The sequence below is a fragment of the Erythrolamprus reginae genome, chromosome 3 (genome assembly GCF_031021105.1).
Source record: "Erythrolamprus reginae isolate rEryReg1 chromosome 3, rEryReg1.hap1, whole genome shotgun sequence".
NCBI classification, from domain to species: domain Eukaryota; kingdom Metazoa; phylum Chordata; class Lepidosauria; order Squamata; family Dipsadidae; genus Erythrolamprus; species Erythrolamprus reginae.
In genome coordinates, this window is record NC_091952.1 from 32,622,767 (window position 1) to 32,646,853 (window position 24,087).

Sequence of the window (24,087 nt, forward strand, 5' to 3'; positions counted from 1 at the left end):
CAAAAATTTATTGCAATGATTGTATTGATAAGAGGAAGGAATACTAGTTGTCATTAACTTAAATTTTCTATTTCTTTTTTAGCAACAGTAAAGCCAGTCTGCTTAAAATAAATCACTGCATTTTTATGACATAATTGCAGACATATGTGTGCTTTGTTCAATTCAAATGATCTTCAATACAAAAATAACCAGAATTCTCAATGGTGAAATCCCAGCTCACTCCCCAAGGAGTGAGCTAAGATTTTACACTCCCCAAGGCTATCATTGGATCAAGTATAACTTGCCTACCAACAGGGTCTTTATCAGTTTAAATTAACTTGAAAGAATTAAGTCCTTTAGAACAATCAGAACATTAATAAAAGATGAACTAAACTTAGACAAACTATCCAAATTCATCTCTGTAGTAACAATCAGATTGAAATAATCTAAATTTATTCAAGATTTTGTAAGCTGAGATTTTGCATACTCAGATCATAAAAGCACTTTACCTATTACTGTACTTAGATTTTTCTCTGTCTTTATCCTTCTTGTGCTCTTTGTGTCGATGTTCTCGGTCTTTGTGTTTATCTTTATGTTTGTGCGAATCTGTCAACAGAACAAAGAAAATAATTAAGAAATTAAAAAAGGAAATAAAGCAGTTGCCTAAATTTCTGCTGCGATGTTATTAATTATACATTGCCACCCCAGGCTCTGAGTCACATACTATCAATGTAGTCTTGGTGGCTATAGATTGTAAGGTCTTCATGGGAGAAAAGAGACATTCCTGTTAACAGGAACAGGATTAGACAGGACGTTCCCTATTTTGACCACTTGTTGTCTGTTTGGAACACAGTTATCCAGTCATGTAGAGAGCCAGAGATGCCATAGGATTTCAGTTTCAGATTGTGAACCACTGAGTCTAAAGCTTTACAGAAGTCTATGTAAATTGTGTCTATTGATTTGCCCTGGTCACATTTTGAGGCTGCCTATAGGAGATATAAAGAGTCTGGAAGTATGGCTGATAGAGAGGTGTATAAAATGAGACAGAAGGAGGCGAAATAGATAATATATGCTGCTAAAGCCTCAAAAGAGGAAGAAATTGCCAAATCTGTAAAGAAGGGGGATAAAACCTTCTTCAGATATATTAGTGATAGGAAGAAGAACTGCAGCATCACGAACCTTAGTACTGGGAATAATACATGCATTGATGGGAATAAGGAGATCAATGACCATTTCAATAGCTACCGTATTTTTCGCTCTATAAGACGCACCTGCTGATAAGACGCACCTAGATTTTAGAGGAGGAAAATAGAAAAAAAATATTTTGAGCCAAAAAGTGGGCTAAAATATTTATTACAATAACAGAATAACTTAACAGCTGGGAAGCGGGTTCGGGGGGGTGCTGGGAAGCCCCCCAGGCCGGCTGCGATCTTTTAAAACAGCCACGCCGCTTCCCAGCTGACTCCTGAAGCCAAAAGCCAAAGGCGAACTTCCGCGCTTCAGGAGTCAGCTGAGAAGCGGCGCGGCTGTTTTAAAAGATCGCAGCCGGCCTGGGGGGCTTCCCAGCACCCCCCCGAACCCGGGTTGGGGGTTCGGGGTGTGTGTGTGCTGGAAAGCCCCCCAGGCCGGCTGCGATCTTTTAAAACAGCCGCACCGCTTCTCAGCTGACTCCTGAAGCGCTGAATTTCACCTTTGGCTTTTGGCTTCAGGAGTCAGCTGGGAAGCAGCGCGGCTGTTTTAAAAGATCGCAGCCGGCCTGGGGGGCTTTCCAGCACCCCTCCGAACCCCCAACTCGGAACCGCGTTCAGACGATTCCCCCCCGTCCCCGTCCCTACGCCCCCTCTGCTCCAGCGCCTCCCCCCCCTCCCTGCCTGCATCTTCGCTCCATAAGACGGGGCTGATTTTTCATCCTACTTTGGGAGGAAAAAAACTGCGTCTTATGGAGCAAAAAATACGGTACTTCTGTTCAGTTTTCTCAAAAGACACCTTACAATATAATACTATAGATGGATATAGCATTGCTTCCAGCTGTACGGATTCAGCTCCAGTGATCTTAGAAGCCGATGTCTTAGAAGAACTTGAACGATTAAAGATAAATAAGGCAATGGGTCCAGATGGCATCCACCCCAGAGTTCTTAAAGAACTCAGATCTGTCATTGCTACCCCCCTGACTGATTTGTTTAACCAATCCCTGTTAACAGGAGATGTTCCTGAGGATTGGAGAATGGCCAGTGTTGTGCCTATCCACAAGAAGGGCAGTAGAGAAGAAGCTGGTAACTACAGGCCAGTTAGCTTGACATCAGTTGTAGTTAAAATGATGGAGACTCTACTCAAAAAGAGGATAAATCAGCATCTAAAAAACAATAACTTATTGGACCCAAATCAGCATGGCTTTACTGAAGGCAAATCGTGTCAGACTAATCTCATTGAGTTCTTTGATTATGTCACAAAGGTGTTGGATCAAGGTGGTGCCGTGGATATTGCCTATCTGGACTTCAGCAAAGCCTTTGATACGGTTCCACATAAAGAGCTGATAGATAAATTAGTGAAGATTGGACTTAATCCCTGGATAGTTCAGTGGATTTCAAGCTGGCTGAAGCATAGACATCAGAGAGTTATTGTTAATGGCGAGTATTCTGAGCAGAGACAGGTTACAAGCGGTGTGCCACAAGGGTCTGTTCTGGGTCCTATTCTTTTTAATATGTTTGTGAGTGACATAGGGGAAGGTTTGGTAGGGAAGGTTTGCCTATTTGCCGATGACTAGTGATGGGCGAACCCAATGGTGTTTGGGTTCGGCAAGTTCGGACGAACTTCACGCAAAGTTCTGTCGAACCCGAACGGTCCGTGGCACCAAAGCTCCGCCCCCGGAATCCCATCATTTTTTATTTTAATGGATTTTTAAATTTTTATTTATTTTTACAAAAAAGGACACCGCAGCGGCGCCGCAAGCAAAGGGAGGTCCTTTTGTGTAAAAATAAAAGCAGAGCATCTTTAAACAATTTGGGCATTGGAATGACCTCTTTGTCTTCCTGTTCCTCCATGAAGTATGGTAGATTTTCCTCAGGAGGATCTGTGGAAGGAGCAGACTGTTTATCTTGCCCGGCTAAGCCTGTAGAAACTCTTGCTTTAAATAGAAGAGATTTAAAGAGTTGGAATGGAAAGATCGCAGCTGGGGCTGGAATCTTAATTTGAGATTCCTCATCTTCTGACAGCCGCTGAAAAGGTTCATCATCATTCTCTATGTCCACCTCCTCATTCTCATCCTGGGAAGAATCTGAATCCTCATGAATTGGAACTCTGTAGGATGAGAGGGAACTCACGGGGGGGGGGGGTGCGTGGAAGGGGACGAGAGTGAGAAGGCACATTGATAGCCAAGAGCTTGGCATCAATGTTTGCAGGTAAAGATGGAGATTCCCTGAAGGCCAGGGATGTGTCTGGCTGGGAGGGATCATCCATAATATCTGGCTCCTCTGGACCTAAGTCCCATAAGTTAGGTTGGGGTCTGTTTAGGTTTGGCTCATCCAGAGAAAGCACAGGGACCCCAGAGGGAGGCAGGTTAGAAGCCTCTGGGGCGTCAGGTTAATGTGCACTTGGTCCTGCACCTTTAAACGTTTAGCTGATTATTCATGGATTCTCTGCAAGGCCCTGGTAGGTCTAGCCATTATAGGGGTTCCCGAGGAAGAGGCCTGGGGGATATTTTCAATTTCATCACCAGTAGGCCTAACCACTCTGGGACCTTTAGATGTTCCTCTCTTAGGAAACGAAGTCATGGCCTGAACAAATTACAGGGACAAGACTTGAGCCAAAATCTGATGGGAGAAGCTTCAAGGGCAACGTTCCCAAGAGGAAAGGGGCCCTGGTCCTAGGCCCAGGAGCATCTGCAACTTCGAGTCAATCTGGTCGGTACCAGAGTTCGTGCCAGGCAGTGCAGAAAGGCAGGCCTCGCTAACCTTAATCAAAAAAGTAAACCAAGGCACACTGGTTTGGAGGCCTAGCCAGGGAGAAAAGGCCTGAGGGACTCAAAACTTACTCCAGGGCCAAGCGGCGGACTTACTGGCGCCAGACGGGAAACGCGTGGGCGATCCGCAAGGGCGAACAATTACTGGGTACTGAGGGCCTCGGCGCCAAAATAAACTGCTCCGAGAATTTTAAAAAACGGAGGGAAGTCTAAAGTCCCACTCCGCAGGAGGAAAGCAAGCTCTTTTTTTGCCTGATTAAAACAATACTTAGCTTGCCAGTAAACCTCCTGGCTGAGTAGATTTACTTGTAAATGCAATCCGGCAGCAGCATGAGCAGGGCGTTAACTAAAAAACTGCAGGAGCCACGCCGCGGCTTCTCCCTCGGCGCCGAGCCCAGTAAGGCTGGCGCGCAACCAAGGCAAGCTCTAGTAAAAGACAGAATTAAACTTTTACTTATCTGAGTAGAAAGAAGGCAAAGGGAAGGTGTTTTGCGAGAGGAACGAGCCACCACATGTCCTGCTGGATCGCAGGACTGAGCAAATTCTGCGGAAGGGGCGGATCCAGCAGGCTTTTTAAAGACTAGGCTCGGTCCTCGACGGATTGGACAGCGAGCAACCCACGTGACTGCTGGACCTACTCTCTCAGTACTGAGAATGGAATAAGGATTCCTGCCTGACAAGGAGGTTGGACTAGAAGACCTCTAAGGTCATTTCCACTGTTCTTCTCTGCTCTATATTTTTTTAAAAAAGTAAATTAGGATCAAAAGGGGAGTTTTAAATTAAAAATAGTGATCGTTTCCCAGCAATTGACAAAACAAAATTATTTAACTATTGGTTAGTTTATGTAAGAAATTATTAAATTTCAAAGTGATGCTATCAAGACAGATACTATAAAAGGAATTATTTAAATAAGAGGTTCTTGATATCATTATGGCCATTAGTCAAATATGAACATGTGGCTCAAATTTGTTTCTGTCTACAAAAACAAGATACAGCTGTATACAAAGATTTCATAATCTGAATGCTTGCTAGGCATAGCATTGTACACATATTTTAAAATGCACACTGTTGCCAACATTGAGGTTACTGTAGGGATAAAAAAAGCTATCACTGATCTTTAGCCTGAGAAGTTTACAGATGCAGATGGTTACTGAACCATTCATTCTTTACTCTTGACCTTTAAAGTATATTATGAAGAAGCAGAAAGTAATTTTACCATAGGTTTCTGATAAAAGCCATTGTATCAGATGTTGTCCCTTTTTGCCTCTTTGCTATTCCTCACTTGTAACCTTCCCTTCCCTTTTTCTTCAGTCTTATTTCACATTTGGTTAATTTGTTTGTTACTCTATTATGGAAATATTTGTGTCTATATCCCATTATACACATTAAGCAAATAAAAGGAAAAAATAAAACTACAAACATTATAATTTAATATTCTACACAACAATTGTCTTTGGCTTTTTCCCACGATGTCCATTTGTGCTATAATGATGTAAGATACGGATTACTATTCCTGTACATAGACAGAATAAAAAATTAAGGCCTTTTTACAGATCTTGTCTGAATAAATAGATTGTCAACATCATCATCATAGCCATTGTCTATTTACTGCATGATGAAGGTCTCTTCCGCATGTTTCCAACCAATACAGTCGCGAGCTTTCATTTACCAATTGGGTCTGCAATACTTATTAATATGCTATATTAATAGGTATTATTATAGATATTGTGTATCAGGAATTGCTTAGAACAAATATAATATTTATGATAATTTATTAAACACATCTATCAACAAATGGGAAGAATTTCAATCCTTGACTTAATGTACATTTCAATGGAAAAAAGGGTTGTTTTACTTCAATAACAAAAGTGTTGTTTTCATTCAGATTAAAATGAAAATGTGTAGAACAGCCCAGAGAAAACTTCATTTGCCCTAAAAATGTAGCTTGTCAAAGTATTTCAAAAGAATCTTATAATTTCATTGATGTCAGTAATTTTTATCAGTCCTTTTAACCATTAACAATAACTTTATCTCCAAGAAAAATTATCCCATTGTAATGGAAACAAAGGGCTTGCTTGATAAGATGTTAGTCCATTCCACAAGAATCACATCTAGACATATCATATATTTCTTTAGCTATGTCTAAGTCTAAAACAGATCTTGCAACAATGAAATGTTATCAGGGAACAGGATGAAGCAACTTTAAGATTAAAGTATAGTACAACTTAACCAGAATTTGCTATCTTAATTCATTCTATTAAAACAGATAATGTTACAGTGAAAACAAGTGATATCTGAATAAAACATTTTGTATGTACAGTGTTCCCTCGATTTTTGCGGGTTTTAATTTTGCGAAAAGTCTATACCATGGTTTTTCAAAAATATTAATTAAAAAAATACTTTGCGGTTTTTTTCCCCTATACCACGGTTTTTCCTGCCCAATGACATCATATGTCATCGCCAAACTTTCATCCGCCTTTAATAAATATATATTTTAATAAACTTTAATAAATAAACATGGTAAGAATCTAAATGATTGCTAAGGGAATAGGAAATTGTAATTTAGGGGTTTAAAGTGTTAAGGGAAGGCTTGTGATACTGTTCATAGCCAAAAATAGTGTATTTACTTCCGCATCTCTACTTCGCGGAAATTCGACTTTCGCGGGCAGTCTTGGAACACATTGCCCGCGAAAATCGAGGGAACAGTGTATAATAATACACATTAGTGCCTTGACCTTATTGTAATACAAAAAACATTCCTTGCATATGTTTTCAAGTAGTTTGGTAAGTACTGTAGTCTTTCAGATCTTTTCATGTATTCTGGAATTCATTAGTCAGAATTACATGTATTCATTTTTAACCAAGAACATTTTGGAAACTAGAAGATTGTAATAATACTGATTCCAAAACCTGGTACAATTTAATGAAAAGAATAGCTCTCAATATAGTAATTTTATAAAGTACTCGTTTACATAATGAGAACATATGCATAGGATTGAGTATACACATCTTGAAGGATGCATTTCAGCACTTAATATAACTAATATTGGAGTGAACTGGTTTGCCAAGTTATACTTCCACTATGTCAAATCTGTGGAATTGTATGTGAAGTAGTAGAATGGTATTTATCATTCTTTTTCATATACTCTTATGTAATATTTTTTCTTTTCTTAATGTTTTATACAAAGCTATCACTATATTAATTCTCAATAGCAGTTTTCAAATCGATTTAAGTAACAGTTATGTAAATTATTTACTAGCTAAAATTGTAAAAAGGAGAAAAGTTTAATTAAAATTGGCAGACTTCTTGTTAAAAATTATGCTTTAGCTGAACTAAAGTTCTCGTTAAAATGATATTTTTTGGATGCCAACAGCTCAGTAATGTGCCAAGATTTATCAACACAATTATCTTAAAATGAAATTAAACAGAAAAATTATTGTGAATCGTGTTGCACACATTCATTGCAATTTTCACATTTTGTGCTGACAATGCACTAAGAAAATGAATAAAATCCAGAGAGATATCAAAGAAACGTCTGAGGCTTCACTGGCAATCTTTGCTCTTACACAATCACTTAAATGTATACAGTTGTACCTCTACCTAAGAACTTAATTCATTCCATGATCAGGTTCTTAAATATAAAAGTTTATAACTAGAAGAAATTTTTCCCATAGGAATCAATGTAAAAGCAAATGTGTGCAAACCCATTATGAAAGAAATAAAAGCTTGGAATTATGGTGGGAGGAGGAGGAAGAAGAAGAGGAGGAGGAGGACAATCGCTGCCGAAAGAAGGTGAGGTGAATAAAAAAAATTCAAAACTTTAAGGCTTAAAAAAAAAAAAGATGGACTCTGAGGCAGTGAGGAAGAGCACGTGCCTCTCATACACTTGGCATGAGGCTGCCTCCCATACACTGTGCCAGAGAGAAACCCAGGTGGGCGAGAGGGGGGAACCTCCCACTCCTCTGACCGAAAGGCAGCAGCAGCTGCTGCTGCTACCTGCTTCCTCTTCCTTCCCATGCTGAAGGGCTCCCGTCTTCTCTCATTTGCTCGCTTTGTAGCTGGCGCCTTTCCTTCACTGTGGCGACTCCTCGGTTTGGCTGAAGCTGAGTTGATTCAGCAGGGGCAAAGCACCCCCTTTTGCCTTTCCGCACCCAGACGCTCCGGGAGGCAACAAAATGCTTTGTTCGCTCTGGACTGCCAAAGCCTCCTTAAGCGCCACCGAAAGGCTCCTCTGTCAGCCCAGAAAAGCCCGAGATGGCTGGCATTAAAGGGGGAATGGCAGGAAACTGGCTGGGCCTTTGTGCCACTCTCAAATTTCCTGGGAAATTTTTCCAGGCTTGGGTTCTTAAGTAGAAAATGGTTCTTAATAAGAGGCAAAAAACCCTTGAACACCCGGTTTTTATCTAGAAAAGTTCTTATGTAGAGGCATTCTTAAGCAGAGGTACCACTGTATGTGTATTTGTTGAACAAAAGGCACTCCTTGAAACTGAGAGACTTAAGTTTAAACTACAATTTAAGCATGAAGTTCTAATTTATGATCAATGATGTTCACCCTCATAAGTTATCTGGGCCCAAGAGGATATAACTTGATTCTACCAGAACTATTAAGACCATTAAATGGCCACCACTACAATCCAGTAACTCTCCTATCCATCTCTCCAATTCAGTTGCCCCTCCCCCAGTGTTAGTATGCACTATATATTAATGCAGTGCTTCTCAAATAGTGGGGTGACCCTTGGGGGGCACACAGCGATACCAGACAGGTATATGTGACCCCAAGGAACATGTGTGTTCCCTCTCGATTCGATTCCCCTGGACGGGGAGTTTTCCTAGTTACATGCTGCTCCAAACCCGAAAGAGAATGCGGCCAGGCAGGGCAGGATGGTTCAGTGGGTTCTTGTTCTCAGCAGGCCCCGTGGTAGCGTGGTGAACCTACTGCTGGACAAGGAGGAGCATCCTCTGCAGCTAGGTGAAAACTTTGAACGGCACCCTAAAGCCTGCTTCCACACCATTCGCTATGAGTGCCTGCCAGAGGTGGTGCTTATGGACCAGGCTGGTGACCCAAAAACATGGGGCTCCTTGCCTGAATCCCAGGCTTCTCCAGAGATGGCTCATCAGCCTCCTAATAGGGACAGGGCAGAACTGGAAGCCACATTTACCCTTACAGTTGCAGGCTACATACAGACTGAGACTGATATTCCAGATTCCATGTAATCCATCAATGCAAATGCAATCAGGCAAGGAATAGAAGATGGATTACAATAAATCAGATGGGATATTTCAGGGACTTCAGGCTCCACTATGCCCCTCTTTTTCCAGGAGAGATCCTGCATCCACTTGATCCTTCTCATACGTCAGAGAAGGAGGATCTGAGAGACTTGGATCTATCAGATGACGAGGGCATGCTACCAGACCAGCTGCCCTTTATGATTTGAGGGATCAACTGAAAGGTTTACCAGATCTCCGGACCACAGCCTCCAGGGCCAGTAGGGAGCTATGAGAAGTACTTCCGCCCTCTCTCCCAGGATCTCCAGGATGGACTTGATAGGGGTCTATCACTCAATACAATCAGAAGACAGGTGGTAGTTTTGTGTTCAGTTTTGGTGTGTGAGCAGATGGAATCCCTCACTTTACATACTGTGGTGCATAGATTTATCAGTGTAGCCACTAACCTCCTCCTCCCTGGTAGTGCACAGGTACCCTACCTGTCCAAAGTCTTAAATTCACTGGAGCTCTCTATGAACCTTTCCGGTCGGCCAGCCAGCCAGAGCTATCTTACCTGTAAGGTGACGTTCCTCGTGGCAATCACTTTGGCCAGGAGAGTGTCTGGGCTGCTGGTGTTGTCAGTAAAGAAAGACATGTGCATCTTCCACAAGGATTGGGTCGTGTTATGTTGGGATCCCTCTTTCGTCCCCAAGGTGAACTCTTGGTTCTACAAGGTGCAAGAGCTGATTTTACCAAACCTTTGCCCAGAACCAGTTCATCCATTAGAAAAATGGTAGCACATCTTGGACGTGATGAGGGCATTTCACGTATACATCAAACAAATCACCACTGTGATGAGGACAGTATTTATTGCATTCCAGCTGGCTGTGTTTTACAACAGAATGTCTCCTTCGACCATGGGTAGATGGTTGTGGTCTACCATTGGCAAGGCCTACAAATTACAGGAACTTTGTTTACCCAGAGAGATCACAGCTCACTGTATGTGCTGTGCAGCCATGGTGGCATGGGCTACAGAAACGTCCATCAAAGAAGTCTGACGTGCAGCAACCTGGTCCTTCCCATCTCCATTTATTTGCCATTATAAATTGAATGTCTACACCTCTGTAGAAGCGTCACTTGGCACACAGGTGCTTCAACGAGTCCATGAGGACAAGGGGCAACCGGCCCAGACAATGGCTCTCCCGTGAGGACAGCCAGCGTGGAAATATTTCTGCACATTTCCCTTTTCCAGAACTGCCTTCAGTTTGTTATTTTTGCATAGTTTGCTTGAAGACAAGTTACAACTGCAATAAAATTAAGGTCAGGGCTTTGACTAGACCATTTCTTCTGTTTCTGTCATGAATTTACTTGTGCATTTATGATCACTATCATGTTGCAGCTCATGGACAGGTATCATGACATTCTGAAGGAAATATTGGTACAATCCATTGTTTTGTAAAGCTGTCCAGGTCCTTAGGCTGCAAAGCAGCCTGAAACCATTATGCTTCTACCATTATACTTCATGGTCGGGATGTGGCTCTTTTGTTGAAATGTAGTGCTCTGTTTTCCAAACAATTCCATTTCATTGCATCTGTCCAAAAGAACAGACTGTTCCATCAGCACGTGGAACACTGAGTTAGCCTTTCCTGAGATGGGAAGTGGTGTGCTTTTTAGACAGGTGTTTCACCTTTACTAACTTACTAACTTACCATGCACATCACTTTTCTTCAGTGCTTTCTTTCTTGAACATCAATGCCAGACCATGCTGCAGATACTTTGTCATCAGATCAGGATTGTTTGTGACTTCCCAGAATATTATACATTGTGCTGTTGGAATTATCTTTGATGGACATCATTTCTGGGAAAAAGAAACAATGGTGCTACATTTTCTTCCTTTCTTCATCGTGGATGATGGAGGGCAAAATTTTCTACAACAATTTTGTAACTTTTTCCAGTCTTGCAAGTCTCATGTCTGATTAACACAATCATGTGACAGGCATAATCTATTCATGTCTACAAATTTGTATCATCAATAGCAGACTCTAATGGTGTGAATCAATGTATGCATGTTTTTAATACGCAGCAGCCACTCAAATTCACATCTTATTAACATCTCATTGAGTAACATCTGACTCAACTTATCTACTTAACAGGACTGATTATCCTAGGGCTTCATCACCCATTTCCAACAAAGACATTGAATTAATGTGTTCTGTTATTAGAATGTAGATGCTTCTTAGTTCATTAAGGTTCTGAGCAGCTTACAAAAAATAAAATAGAAATAATTAAAAAAAATAATAATCAAATTCAAAAACTGTGATACTGGCACATTGAGGAAAACAATTCTAGCAATAAACAGCCCTAGTTATTGCAAAGAGGAAACATAGACTCTAAAACCATGATAGTGAACCTATGGCATGCAGAGGCCTCTCTGAGGGCACACAGCCATAGTTCCCGTCCAGCTCCACCACGCATGCATACATGCCTCCTGCTGGCCAGCTACTCTTCGGGTTTCTACCGTGCATGCGCAGGACCTTCACCAATCTCTGCAGTTTCCTCGCCAGTGCACTCTAGGTTTCTTCTGCATTCCTGCCACCCATCCTTCCCCAATCTCCACAAGTTCCATCCTTCACTGGTGTTTCTCCGTGACAGAAATGGAGGAGAAAACTTGGTCACGCAGGAAGAAACTGCAGAGATTGGAGAAGGCAGGAATGGAGGAGAAAACCTGGACAAATGGGGGGGGGGGGCTGTGGAGATTGCGAGCTCCCCCCCCATGCCGCATTTTGGGCCTGAAAAGCCCCCTGCACCAACCTGGAAGCCAAAATAGGGCTGTGCCCCACACATGCATAGGGAACGCACACACATGTGTAGGGGGCATTCTCAATGCATTTTGGGGATTGGGGCATGTGCATATGCATTAAAACTCTGGGCATTCGGCACCAAAAAGGTTAACCATTACTGCCCTAAATGCTTTCCAGAACTACTAAGACTTGATTACTTTCTTGAGTGCCAACAGAATTGGTGTTGACCTCATCCTGCATATACTTTATGTATCATGGCACAATATACAGTTTGTGTTTTTAAAAAAACATGTATTTTTCTACTAACAGGGCCTAGACAAAAGTCTGAGCACATTGTAGTCACCATGCTAGAAAATTATGGATAATTCTTAAAAGGTTCAGAAAGTTTCTCTCCACATCAGGAGATCATAAATTAGCTTGCTGCCACTTTCCAAACCATTGTTTCTTTTCAAGGATGGATTAGCAATCTGAAATCATGCTGGGTTTGGAGTACTGTATTTGAAGAATCCAGTATGTCTATAAAGATAAGTCTTTGCTATCTCTTTGCGAAAGATTAGAGAGTCCAGAAAAGGAAGAGAAAATATGCATAAACAACAGGAAAATCAGACTTATCAAAAAAATAGTGGCCAAATCAGATGACGGTTTACTCATAAACAAAACTTAGCCCAGGTGAAGAGAATTTAAAAGGAAGCATTCTAAAACATACAAAGAAATTCTATGAAGAAGCCTAGAAAATTTCTATTACAGTTTGTTTTTATTTTAGCACAGAATTTAAAAATACTGAGCAAGAAACCAGGAGACTATGAGTTCTAGTTCTGCCTTAGGCATGGAAGCCAACTGAGTAACTTTGGTTCTCCCTTTCAGCTGTAGGATGAAGACAATGGCAAATTACTGTATTTTTCGGAGTATAAGACGCACCAGAATATAAGATGCACCTTAGTTTTGGGGGAGGAAAATAGGTAAAAGAATCTGCTTACTAGGTATTCATATGGCTAACATCCTTAGTCTAGTCAGATTCAGCACATTACATTTTATCCCCTGATTAAGGGCATATTTTTTTTAAATTCTTTTTTATTTTTATATAACAATGAAAGAGCTTGCAAGCCAGTAAGAACTGGGAACATCATTAGCACCTGGAAAGAAACAGTCTGAGCAGGTACAGCAATGGAAAAAGCCCTGCAAAGACTTAGGGCTTGGAAAACATTCAGAGAGTAACAATGAAAGAGCTTGGGTACATTAATAGCATCTGGTTAGGGCTGGAAAGAAATATCTGGAGCAAGCAAAGCAATGGAAACCCCCCCCCCCCTTACAAAGACAGGATTTGGAATACATTCATGGCAGATAATAACAATGAAAGAGCTTGCAAGCCAGTAAGAGTTGGGAACATCGTTAGCACCTGGTTAGAATTGGAAAGAAACCTACTCAGAGCAAGTTAGAGTAATGAAAAAAACCCCTGCAAAGACTTAGGGCTTGGAAAACATTCTTTGCAGAGAGAAACAATGAAACAGCCTGCAAGGTAAGAGTTGGGAAGATCGTTAGCAGCTAGTTAGGGCTGAAAAAAAAAGCCACATTCAGAGTATAAGACGCAAACATGGGTGAACTACTGCCCGGATTTGGGGGGATGACGCAGTGGGGTAGCGAAAATGGAGCTCCACCCCAGAGCACCCAATTTGCATTGAAAGATGTTGAAAGAAAAAGCATAAGCCACACCCAGTGTGGTAGTAAAATTTTTGGTAGCCCTTCACTGGACACACCCTAATTATCTGCCTCTTTTAGAGAGGAAAAAGGCGTGTCTTATACACCGAAAAATACAATACTTTTGAAATACTGTCAAGAAAACTGCATGAACTTGTCCCTCAGCCAGGAGTAAAGGCTGAGGGAAGCAGCAATATATAAACAATGCAATGAAATCTGTGCAGTTATCGCTGATCAATGAGTGAGTCTTTTCATTTCTGAAACATTTTGAAAGAAATTACACTGTGACACTGGTTATTTAACATTAAAAAAGTAATCACATTAAAATAAGATATGCTTAAGAGTGAAAATATGTAATATTATTATACTGAGCACATTTTTTCTACTTTGTCCACACACGGTCCTGTGAAATAAAATTTGAAAATCTAATAATATGCTGTTGCATACCAGTCATAATACTAAGAACAGAAATGTTTTCTTCATGAAAAGTATGAAGAGTTTACTTTAAACATGAATCCAATGTTTGCTTCAACAAATTAACATGACAAATCAGTATTATTCAATGTCATTAGAAATAAATTGTTTTCTAGAATAATTATATTTATCAATAACATTTCAGTTCCTGTTAATCGGTTCATGAAGAAATATCATGGTTATACAACAACCTACATTATTGCAAAGTAGTGGCAACATTACCTGCAATAAGTAGCACAAGACTATATTATCAACAGGATGGATCTAAGATTGTATGAAAAATCTAGCAGGAATTTTTGAAAGCAGCACTTGCACATGCTATTTGATACATACAGCTTTGCTAAATCCAAAATTCCTTAAACCTGTTTGAAATACTGGGCAAGGAGCATCTTAAACTCCTAGAGTAGTACCTATTGCATATTTGGGGTATTCGTTATCCAAAGAAGAGTCTGCAATATTGACAATGACAGGGTAAAGAATCAAATATACACAATTTGAAATCATGAAACTTTCGTAGAGTCTGTCCATTACAGTTGTAAATCATGATGTTTGTAAGAACATAAGAAGAGCCATGCTGAATTGGGCCAAAGCCCATCAAGTCCAGTATTCTGTGTAACACAGTGGCCCACCAATTGTACATGGGGATCTTGAGCAGAAAGAGAAGGCAAGACCCCCAAAAAATGGTACCCAAGGGAATCCTACCTGCCTCAACCAACATAGAGGAAGCACTTGGACATCCAAGTGTTGTAAAGCAGCTAGTCATGTGACCAACCCTAATCAACACAATTTTATTTTGCAGCGGTCATTAAGCAAATCACCAGTCATTAAGTGAATCTATAGTTGTTAGGCCAGTCCTAAATAAAGGGCTATATTAATTTTTAAAGACAGAATCTTTCTGTTATACTAGGCCAGTGATAGGTACCCTTTTTCTTGTCGTGTGCTGGCACCATAATGCAATGCGCATGCAATCCCTCGTGCTCCCGCCCTCCATATGCATGCACACTTGTCCCCCGTGATCCCCCTGAACATGTGACCCCGAAACCCACACGCAAGCATGCACAAACCCCGCCCCATTTTAGACCTAGGAGGCCTTCCTGCAGCCTCCTGAGACAAAAAACAGGCCATTGGGGGGGGGGGTCACCCCACCCTATGCATCCATATGTGTGACACACCACACCCCCTCTTGCACATGCATGGCTATCTCCCATGTGCCCCCCCTCCGCGCATGCACAGCAGATACCCAAAAATCAGTTGGCTGGTGCGAGGCGCATGTGCAATGAAGCTGAGCGGCAACTCGTGTGCAGAGAGGGTCTATGTGCCACCTGTGACACACGTGCCATAGGTTCACCATCAGAATACTAGGCAGATATAGAATTAGCAGAATTTGAGGGTGGAGTTAAAAGAGGGATAAGCCTAGAATCACCACATACTCACAAGTAAACTCCAACTCCTACCCTTGATTTCAGTTGGCCCTTATCTAACTCCAAGCAGATGCTGACGATTATTTTATTTTATTTATTTATTCAATTTTTATGCCGCCCTTCTCCTTAAGACTCAGGGAGGCTTACAACATGTTAGCAATAGCACTTTTTAACAGAGCCAGCATGTTGTCCCCACACTCTGGGCCCTCATTTTACCCACCTCGGAAGGATGGAAGTCTGAGTCAACCTTGAGCCAGTGATGAGATTTGAACCGCTGACCTACAGATCTAGTCAGCTTCAGTGGTCTGCAGTACAGCACTCTACCTGCTTCGCCACCCTGGTTGAGAAGATTCTTGAGCTTAGGTTTTTAGCAATAAATCATTTTAATTAGATCTTCTTGTGTGGCCCTAGTCTTTTGCCCTGACACCAGATTAATTAATAAACAATCCAATTTAGCTAATGAGCTCAACCTTAGAGCACTTACAGTATTTTGACTCAATCAGATACTATATTTAAGAGTATTTGCATTGAAATGTAAAGAACTGAGACCCTTATCAACTTGTTAAATGTCACATACAATCTTAGTTAAAAAGCCATATAATAGGATATAGGGACGATGCTTATAGGGGTCAAAGCAACGGAAAATTGCAGCATGTATCACTTGATTTACTGCACCAGGTTTTCACATGCTTTCTTTTAAAAAAGAATTGGATTTTTAAAAATATTAGCAGATTTAGGAAACTGCAAACACATTCATTTCCTAACAATACTAAATACAGATAATTCTGTTTGAATATTAAGTTTGGACATAAATTTAAGTTATTTATATGAATTGTAATATCCTTACATTATGTATCACTGTTTACAAATGAATAATTTACCCTTTATTAAACATCACTAAGATTAATATCTTTTATATAAGGGCCTTCTTTGTTAGGTCTCCTACATATAGTAATACAGTATTATATAATATTTTATACAACAAAATGCTGTAAGTTTACAAATAGGACATGTGCAGCAATATACTCCTTAGGTTTGCCTGCAATTTCATTTCATTTCATTTATTTGATTTGTATGCCGCCCCTTTTTGGAGACTCGGAGAGGCTCACAACACAGCAATTTGCATTTGCATTGCTTCTGATTTTGGAATTACTACTTTATCATCTTCTTGTGTAGTAACATTGACAGTTAATCTACTCCTGCTTTAAAGCTGTCAAACTTGCTGAGGTCCACAACACTTACTAAGAAATAGATCCTGCTATAATTAGAACTTATTTCCAAGTAAATGATTCAAATTATATTGCATATATACTTCAATGAGGTGTTTAGTGAACTTCCAAAAAGTTGGTTTAGATGATTAATTCAAACCTCAGAAAATTCTGTACTGGTATTATTCAAATATCTTGTAAAATCAGATCACACTCAATAATGTTTATTGAGAATGTATTGAAAGTTAGTTGAAATTTATTATTTCCTTAAGAAACACACAAAAAGGCTTACTACAAAAACAGTTTAAAAAAAAAATCAGGGTTACTGCCTTTTAGCAGCTCCAAATCTTTATTTGTAAAATGAGAAAAAAAACCAGCCAAGTTTTGCAAACAATGCAGATATTGAAGGGCAATAGGAATTCAAACACATACACTCTTGTTAGCTGGGGGGGAAACTCTGCTGAAATAGATTTCAAAAATTTTCCTTGGCTTGACACGCAAATTCATGTTGCAAGGGAGTAATTTCCATGGAACTATCACACCAGGGTTCATTTACTTTCAAATGCTTGCCATATAATGATTTAAAAATCCTAACATTATTTAGGTTTAGTCATTTAAACAATTACATTCTGAAATAAGATGTAAATCTTGGAATCAAATGGTCTACTATAAGTGGATAATGTTTCCAGGTTTTCCAATAGAGAATAAAGATGTAATCATTAGAATAAAATACTGAACATGTTCTTATAAAAGCTAATTAAAAGCTGAATGATATGCAGTTTTAAGTTTGCAATGGATCTATTTTACTAGTTGTAATCTACTTACTCTGGGGATTGGTAAAGGTGACTGGAAGAGTGTAAATGGCACTCCATTGTAAAACAGAGAGAAGGAAAAACAATCTGGAAAGCCACAGACCTGGAGACCTGTTAGTCTGACATCTACATTGGAGTGAATCTTATTGTTAGTACAGTATTAACAAGACCCAGCACAAGAAAGAAATCTCTTAGACTTAAGTGCTGCATGACATAAGTGATCTGTTATTTGACAGGGTAGGTAGGTCAAGGGAGTGCTGCAGACAAAGTGTACCTGGACCTCAGCAAAGACATCTTGCTTAAATTTTCCTTTATAAAATGGCAAACTAAGGATTAAAAGATGATACTGTTGGATACTCAAATTTGGCCCGGTCCTGGTGAACATTTTTCATGGCCCTGTCTTGGTGAACATTTTTAATCAGTAATTTGGAGGAAGAAAGCTGTTTGCAGATGACACAATAGGTAGCTGTAATATTTTGATGAAAGAGAAAATTCAAAAAGATGTAAACAGATTTGAGCCTGTTGAAATAAATAAGATGGATTTTTTAAAAAGGAGAAATGTAACATCCTGCAAAACGAAGTTAGGAGTCCTTCAAATAGAGGCTGCATTGTCATATGTCAGAAATGTTGTACGGCTCCTGCATTGAGCAGCAGACTGAACTAGTTGACCTCTAGTCCTTTGAATTCTATGGTTCTACAACATGAGCAGATGGCTAAAGTGCTTTCAGAACAGTACTGACAGAATATAGTCGAGGTAATCTATGAGCTAACAACACTCTGTATGTAGTTAAACATGTATATTAGCTTTCAAAATGTCAATATTGGTTGTGAATATATATTAAATGGGGAGAGGAAGAATATAAGGAACTTTATCCTAAAATGCTCAAGGTCTAAAAAGATTTTCCTTGGTGCTTTACTCAAATGTTTAATAAAATTCCTTAAGTGGTTGATGCAAACATGTATCTGTGGAGTGAGAAAGAATAAATAACCAAAATAAACATTAGATATTTATAATTATAAATATTAGTGCTTAAGAGTGTAAAGTGTAAGAATCTTAAGTTTAAAAAACAGAACCTCCAATTAAAATCACATCAATTGCATTTTAGGAAACTACCTGAATACTGATCATCTCACTAAGATATTGATAGTCAATTTATATCAGTCAGTACCTTTAGAATCGCTTTCTTTCTGAAGCCATTATAAATAAGAGCTTAATTTTATTTGCAGACAACACTGCAAATACCAGTCCAACTCCCTGGATATCTCCCATCAACAAAAAAATACTTCTATACTTCTCCTTAGCTTATAAAATCTGAAACTATGTATATAAGGTGGCACATTACACTATATCAATTGAGCAGTCATCACAAGTAGAGATACTGTAATTGCATATGAATAGCTAATGTGTGTTGAAAAATGCTGTTAGCTGTTTTCAATAAATGTAACTAAGGAGCCAATAGCTTGCCAATTTTGAGTTTTAAAAATATTTTGCAATTTTAGAACTAAAGAAACTTTATCAACAGAGAGACCAGAGAAATGGAAATGGAAAACTCTATAAACATGCTAGAGTGATGAAAATTAAAAGTAATTTAAAACTATTCATTAGTAGGGTTTTGCCAGCATAAAACTGTAGCAAATCAATTTATAATTAGTAAAATAAAAAATATGTAGCGTAAGTAAAAATAACGTTTAGATAAAACACCAGGACACATTAAATTGTATATAGAAAATACTAACAGTAGATAATTATAGACAGAGAAACAGATAATATAGTACACATACAGTGTATACTATAGATTAGTAGAAAAGAACATGAAAGCAAATTTTGTTAACGACAAGGTCACAGAGGACATTAATATTGCCAATTTTATTACTTGAACAAAATTGAAACCTGTGGCTCTATTAATTACAATGACAGAACGGTTGAGGGGAAAGATTTGGTCAATAATAGAAAGAAAAATAACATGTGTACCTCTTATGTTTGAAATAGCCAATAAAAATAAACTAGAAACACCTCTAAGAACACAATTAGGCATCAATTCTATGTTGAGATAAAAGAGCTAGTATGAACAAAATACATGAGTTAGAGACCCCAATATACTTTTAAGTTAAATCAGAAACTGATACATTCAACATAGTTTCAATTGTATTCCATTAAAAAAGGGTAGCCAGAGCACTGGAAACACTTCCTAATCAAATTCTAAACATCTGTATTCAAATGTAATTCATGTGCGGGATTACCTTCCCTTTAACAATTTCTTCATGCTAAAATTCAAACCGTTTTATGAACTTCATTTGGGGATCAAAGATATTCTTTGAAATTTTTAAATCTCTCCAATTAAATACATCTGTATAAAGGAAGAAAGTATATCTGCATACCTTAATATAAGGTTTTTTTATCAGAAATGTCTTACACAACAGCAGAAATGCAGGTGACAGAGTCCATTAGTAACTAATGTTTAAGCATGTTACCTAGAATATGGCAATGTTTTCTGAAAGCAAAATACCTATACCATACAGCATTTGAGAGCTGCATTCTAAGGCGAAATCACCTTTTAAAAAGGTGGAACAACCATCTTAGCATTTTGACAGATATGCCATTCCAACTTTGTATCTCATTTTCTTCTTTCAAAGAGGCTGGGAAAGCTTGCTATCCAAAGTGACAAAGCCTTCATAAGATAACAACTTCCTCCACCCATTCACATATCATATACACTTTAAAAAAAAAATTCACAAGACATATATTATTCCTCAAACCAAAGACAAAAGAATGTCCTCTTAAACTTTACCAAAGTGAATGTGGGGTACAATTCTGAAACCACCCACAGAGTTTAATAGCATTTTATTTCGGGGATACTAACACAGAAACCCCACCCAATCAGTTTCTGCATTTAGATCTTAAATAGGTTCCTTACTCAAAAAGAGATAATCTGTACAAGAGCAACATGTTGCAACCACCTTTTGTTATAGGGGGAAGGGAAGGAAACGGAATGGACTGAAAGAAACAGACCTGGGGGAGAAGGAACTGAGGAAGAGGTATGCATTTTTTTTTAAAAAAAAGGCGACCCAACGAGTATCAGGCTTTTAAAAATGAAAAACCAAACCCAAGCGACGTTTCCCCCTTTTTAGAAAGGGTATCTTAAACACGTTTATTGACCATATCGTCTGTTTTTACTGCGGAAGGCTCCTTCTAGGCAGCTCGAGGGAGGAGGAGGAGGAGGAGGAGAAAGACACACACAGGGAAGAGAGAGAAAAAGAAAATGGCGCAGAGACTAAGTCCCGACCGTCGACAAGGCGACTTTCCGAGGCGAATAGAGGCCCAGGGGAGATTTTTTAAAAACAAAGGAAGACCGATCCGGGGTCTCAATTGCCGTCACTACGGAGAAACTAGGTCAGAAAGGCCGAAGGTCTTAAGATTTCGGAGAATTAGGAACCTCGATAGGAACAATGGGGCCGGTGAGCGAGGAGACGGGACTTAGTCTCTGGGACGCCATGTCTGTCCTTTACTATCCTTAGCAATGAGAAGGGGGAGAAAGAGAAAGCGGGGGCAGAGGAAAAAAAGAAAACCCCGATTCCACCCCCACCCCCCTTTTACAAGATATGGGAAAAGGCACTCACCATTCGCTCGGAAACCTGGATCAATCTATTATTGAAAAGGGGAAAAATACGTTTTAAAAAGGCATCCCAGGACCAAGGAAAGGTTTCAACACCACACACAAAAAATCAACCCCTTTTAAACGAGCTAGCCTGGGCAAAGGGGGGAAAAATCATTCCTAAGGACATCAATAACACGACCACAAAAAAAATGGGGGGGGGATTGCGATTTTTACCACCACCTCCCTTCCCCCCACCCCACCCCCACCGAAGTTTTGCCCTCCGGTTTTAATTGCCTTCCTCTCCTCGTGCGTAGGTTTCCATCCCCAGGTTTCCTCAGATCTCCTTACCTTTCTCCCCCAACCGTCTTTTATGAGGACGCCCCCCCCCCCGGTCCGGCAAGCCGAGGGAAGTAATCGCCGGAGATGGGGAACTAGTCACCTTTTAAGGACCCCCCCTTTTTAGGGAATGGAGGCCAGTTTAATCAGGGTTTATTGAAATAATACGCAATTTAAAAGGGGACCCCCGGAGAGAAGCGCGGAGGGGGACAGAAAAGAGGCCAAACGTGCGGAATGTGATTAAGGGCCCCATGAACAGACCCAAGGAAACGTGACTTTTCTCCCTTCACAAAAAGAAACCTGGGAATAGCACCCCCTCCCTCAAGTACCTAGCACGATTGTACCCCGCCTGAAAATATTCATAAATTATCCATTTAAGCCCGTTTCTGAGGAAATTATGGCCATAAATCTTCTCCATCAGAAATCCTCCACTTTTTCCCTCAAAGAGGGGAAAGGCCTCAATGCCCACAGCCTTTTCTTTCTCCTCACGCCTCCATTAACTACTAGGAAAACGACAGCCCCCTCTTACCTGGGAGTCGTTATGTAGCTGATCCCCACTCATGCCTATACCACGGTCGAAAGCAAGGAAAACCCGGGGAGAGGGAAGGACGTGAGGCCAAAGAGAAACCACAGCTCCCTAAACAGCCCAGCCAGTTGTGTAACAGACTAAGTCCTCATTTCCATCCACTGCGCAGGCGCAGCGACTTTTAAACGGTGGGGCGGAGCTAAATGAAGCTTCGAGGCCAGACGACAGATCCGAGAATAAGAACGCCCGCCTTTCCATAACCCTGCCTATCATCGGCTTCTCCTTCAATCAGGAATATTTGTTCTTAGATTTGCATGCAGGCCACGCCCGCTAGCTCTTGGTTGACCCGCCCCTTCCTACTTAGCCACGCCTTTTCCTTCGCCATTTACGAAAAATGCCGGTTGCATTCCCCCCCCCCATTGCTTCCGTCTGCAAAAGCCGGGTTATTATTTACATATCCGGTCACGCCCCTTCACTCGCCGCCAATAAGCAAGGAGAGGAGGTCTTGCAATGAAAAATTAGAAGCCCGTCCAATTATTGCTATCTGAAGGAGATACAGTATTTTCTTGCGGCACATTTGTACCAGCTCTAGCACGAGTACCCTACGCATGCGTGTTGTTCCTTCTGGAGACACACTAAGAAAAACCAAGTTCTCAACGTGCGACCTTTACTGTTAGTGATCTCGAGGTAGGTGTGGAGACGACATAGAAGGACTATCTTGTTATTTCGGTGCTTATATTTTTGTTGTTGTTCCTCTCTCAGTTACACAAAAAAAAGTCCGGTTATGTGGACATTATTAATATATAAAAGTCGGATTTAAACTGGATTTGATTATTTGAATGTTACTTAGCTTTATGAACTCTTATATAAATGTGCAAAGGGTTCGTGTTGCACTAGAATTTCTGAACAAATGTTAACAGTGCTGAAAATGTGCTGTTTTCATATATCCTGCTGGTGGAGAGTTGATTCAAACTCATTGAAATATTTTAAGAAATAAGAATAAAAATATTTAACTGTTCAGATTGCATTATTTTAAATGTTAAGAATGACTCTTGTCAATAGAAAAATCCAATTATGATCGAATATGGCTTATAAATACAAGTAGTCCTCGAGTTATATCATTTCATTTAGTGACCGTTCAAAGTTACAATGGCACTGAAAAAAGTATGCTTGTCAACAACTTAATACTTTTGATTGTTGCAGGTCATGTGAACCCCTTCTGTGACCACCTGACAAGCAAAGTCAATGGAGAAATCAGATTCACTTAACAGTCATGTTATTAACTTATCCATTGCAGTGATTCACTTAATAACTGTGACAACAAAGGTCATAAGATGGTGCAAAACTCACTTAACAAATGTTTCACTTAACAACAGAAATTTTGGGCTCAGTTGTAGTCATATGTTGAGGACTACCTGTTAGATAGGTAAGTCTTTGCACTGACAGAACTTAGCAGAGGCTTGACCTTTTAAACAGGGAACTTTTCCCCCCGGCATCTTTACTACCACTCCAGCTCAGCTTAAATAGAACAGCAAACAGACTTCTGAAAACTCCTTTTATAGGGTGGCTGTCAGACAGCCAACCAATCACAATGCTTTAACTTCCCGCTCGAAAGGCCTCTTGTGATTAGCTGATCAGGCTTCAGCATCAGCCTTCCTGGCTAGTTGTAAGCCGAGGACTTTGCATTTCTGGTGGGGTTGTAAGTCGAGGACTACCTGTACGCAAATAATAGCGAGGTATAATCTTATGTATATTTTCACAGAACATTTCCTTGTTCTAGACAGCCCTGGGTGCCAAGCTTTAACAAGAATGTTAACCAATTGAGAGTCTGGTATGCAGAAGAAACACATTCAAGGAATCAGGTTCTTTGATGAAAATAGAAAAAAGCTGAATATTCTTATTGATAAGACATAAGAAAAGGAAAAATCCCATATTAAATTAGAAGAAATCTCTTAGACTTAAGTACTGCATGATTAAACAAACTGTCTCAGAACATAGTGAGTTCTGTTTCCTTTGCTACTAATATGAGGATAATTTGTCAAGGATGATGCTATTTAATGTTTTCCAATTTTCCA

General features: G+C 39.9%; 1 protein-coding gene across 2 annotated transcripts in view; it reads right to left on the reverse strand.

Moving 5' to 3' along the window:
• TOP1 (DNA topoisomerase I) overlaps positions 1–22,168 on the reverse strand; it is a 64,175-nt gene extending 42,007 nt beyond the window's left edge. The window contains exons 1-3 of one of the 2 annotated variants that reach the window (XM_070744749.1): positions 22,016–22,146; positions 21,173–21,197; positions 489–585 (exon numbers count right to left, since the gene is read on the reverse strand). In XM_070744749.1, coding sequence (XP_070600850.1) covers positions 489–585; positions 21,173–21,197; positions 22,016–22,048 — 155 coding nt within the window. In that variant the 5' untranslated portion in view covers positions 22,049–22,146. Of the gene's footprint in view, positions 1–488; positions 586–21,172; positions 21,198–22,015 lie in introns of both variants that reach the window. The other variant, XM_070744748.1, reaches the window with a different exon arrangement.
• Positions 22,169–24,087: the final 1,919 nt, after the last annotated feature.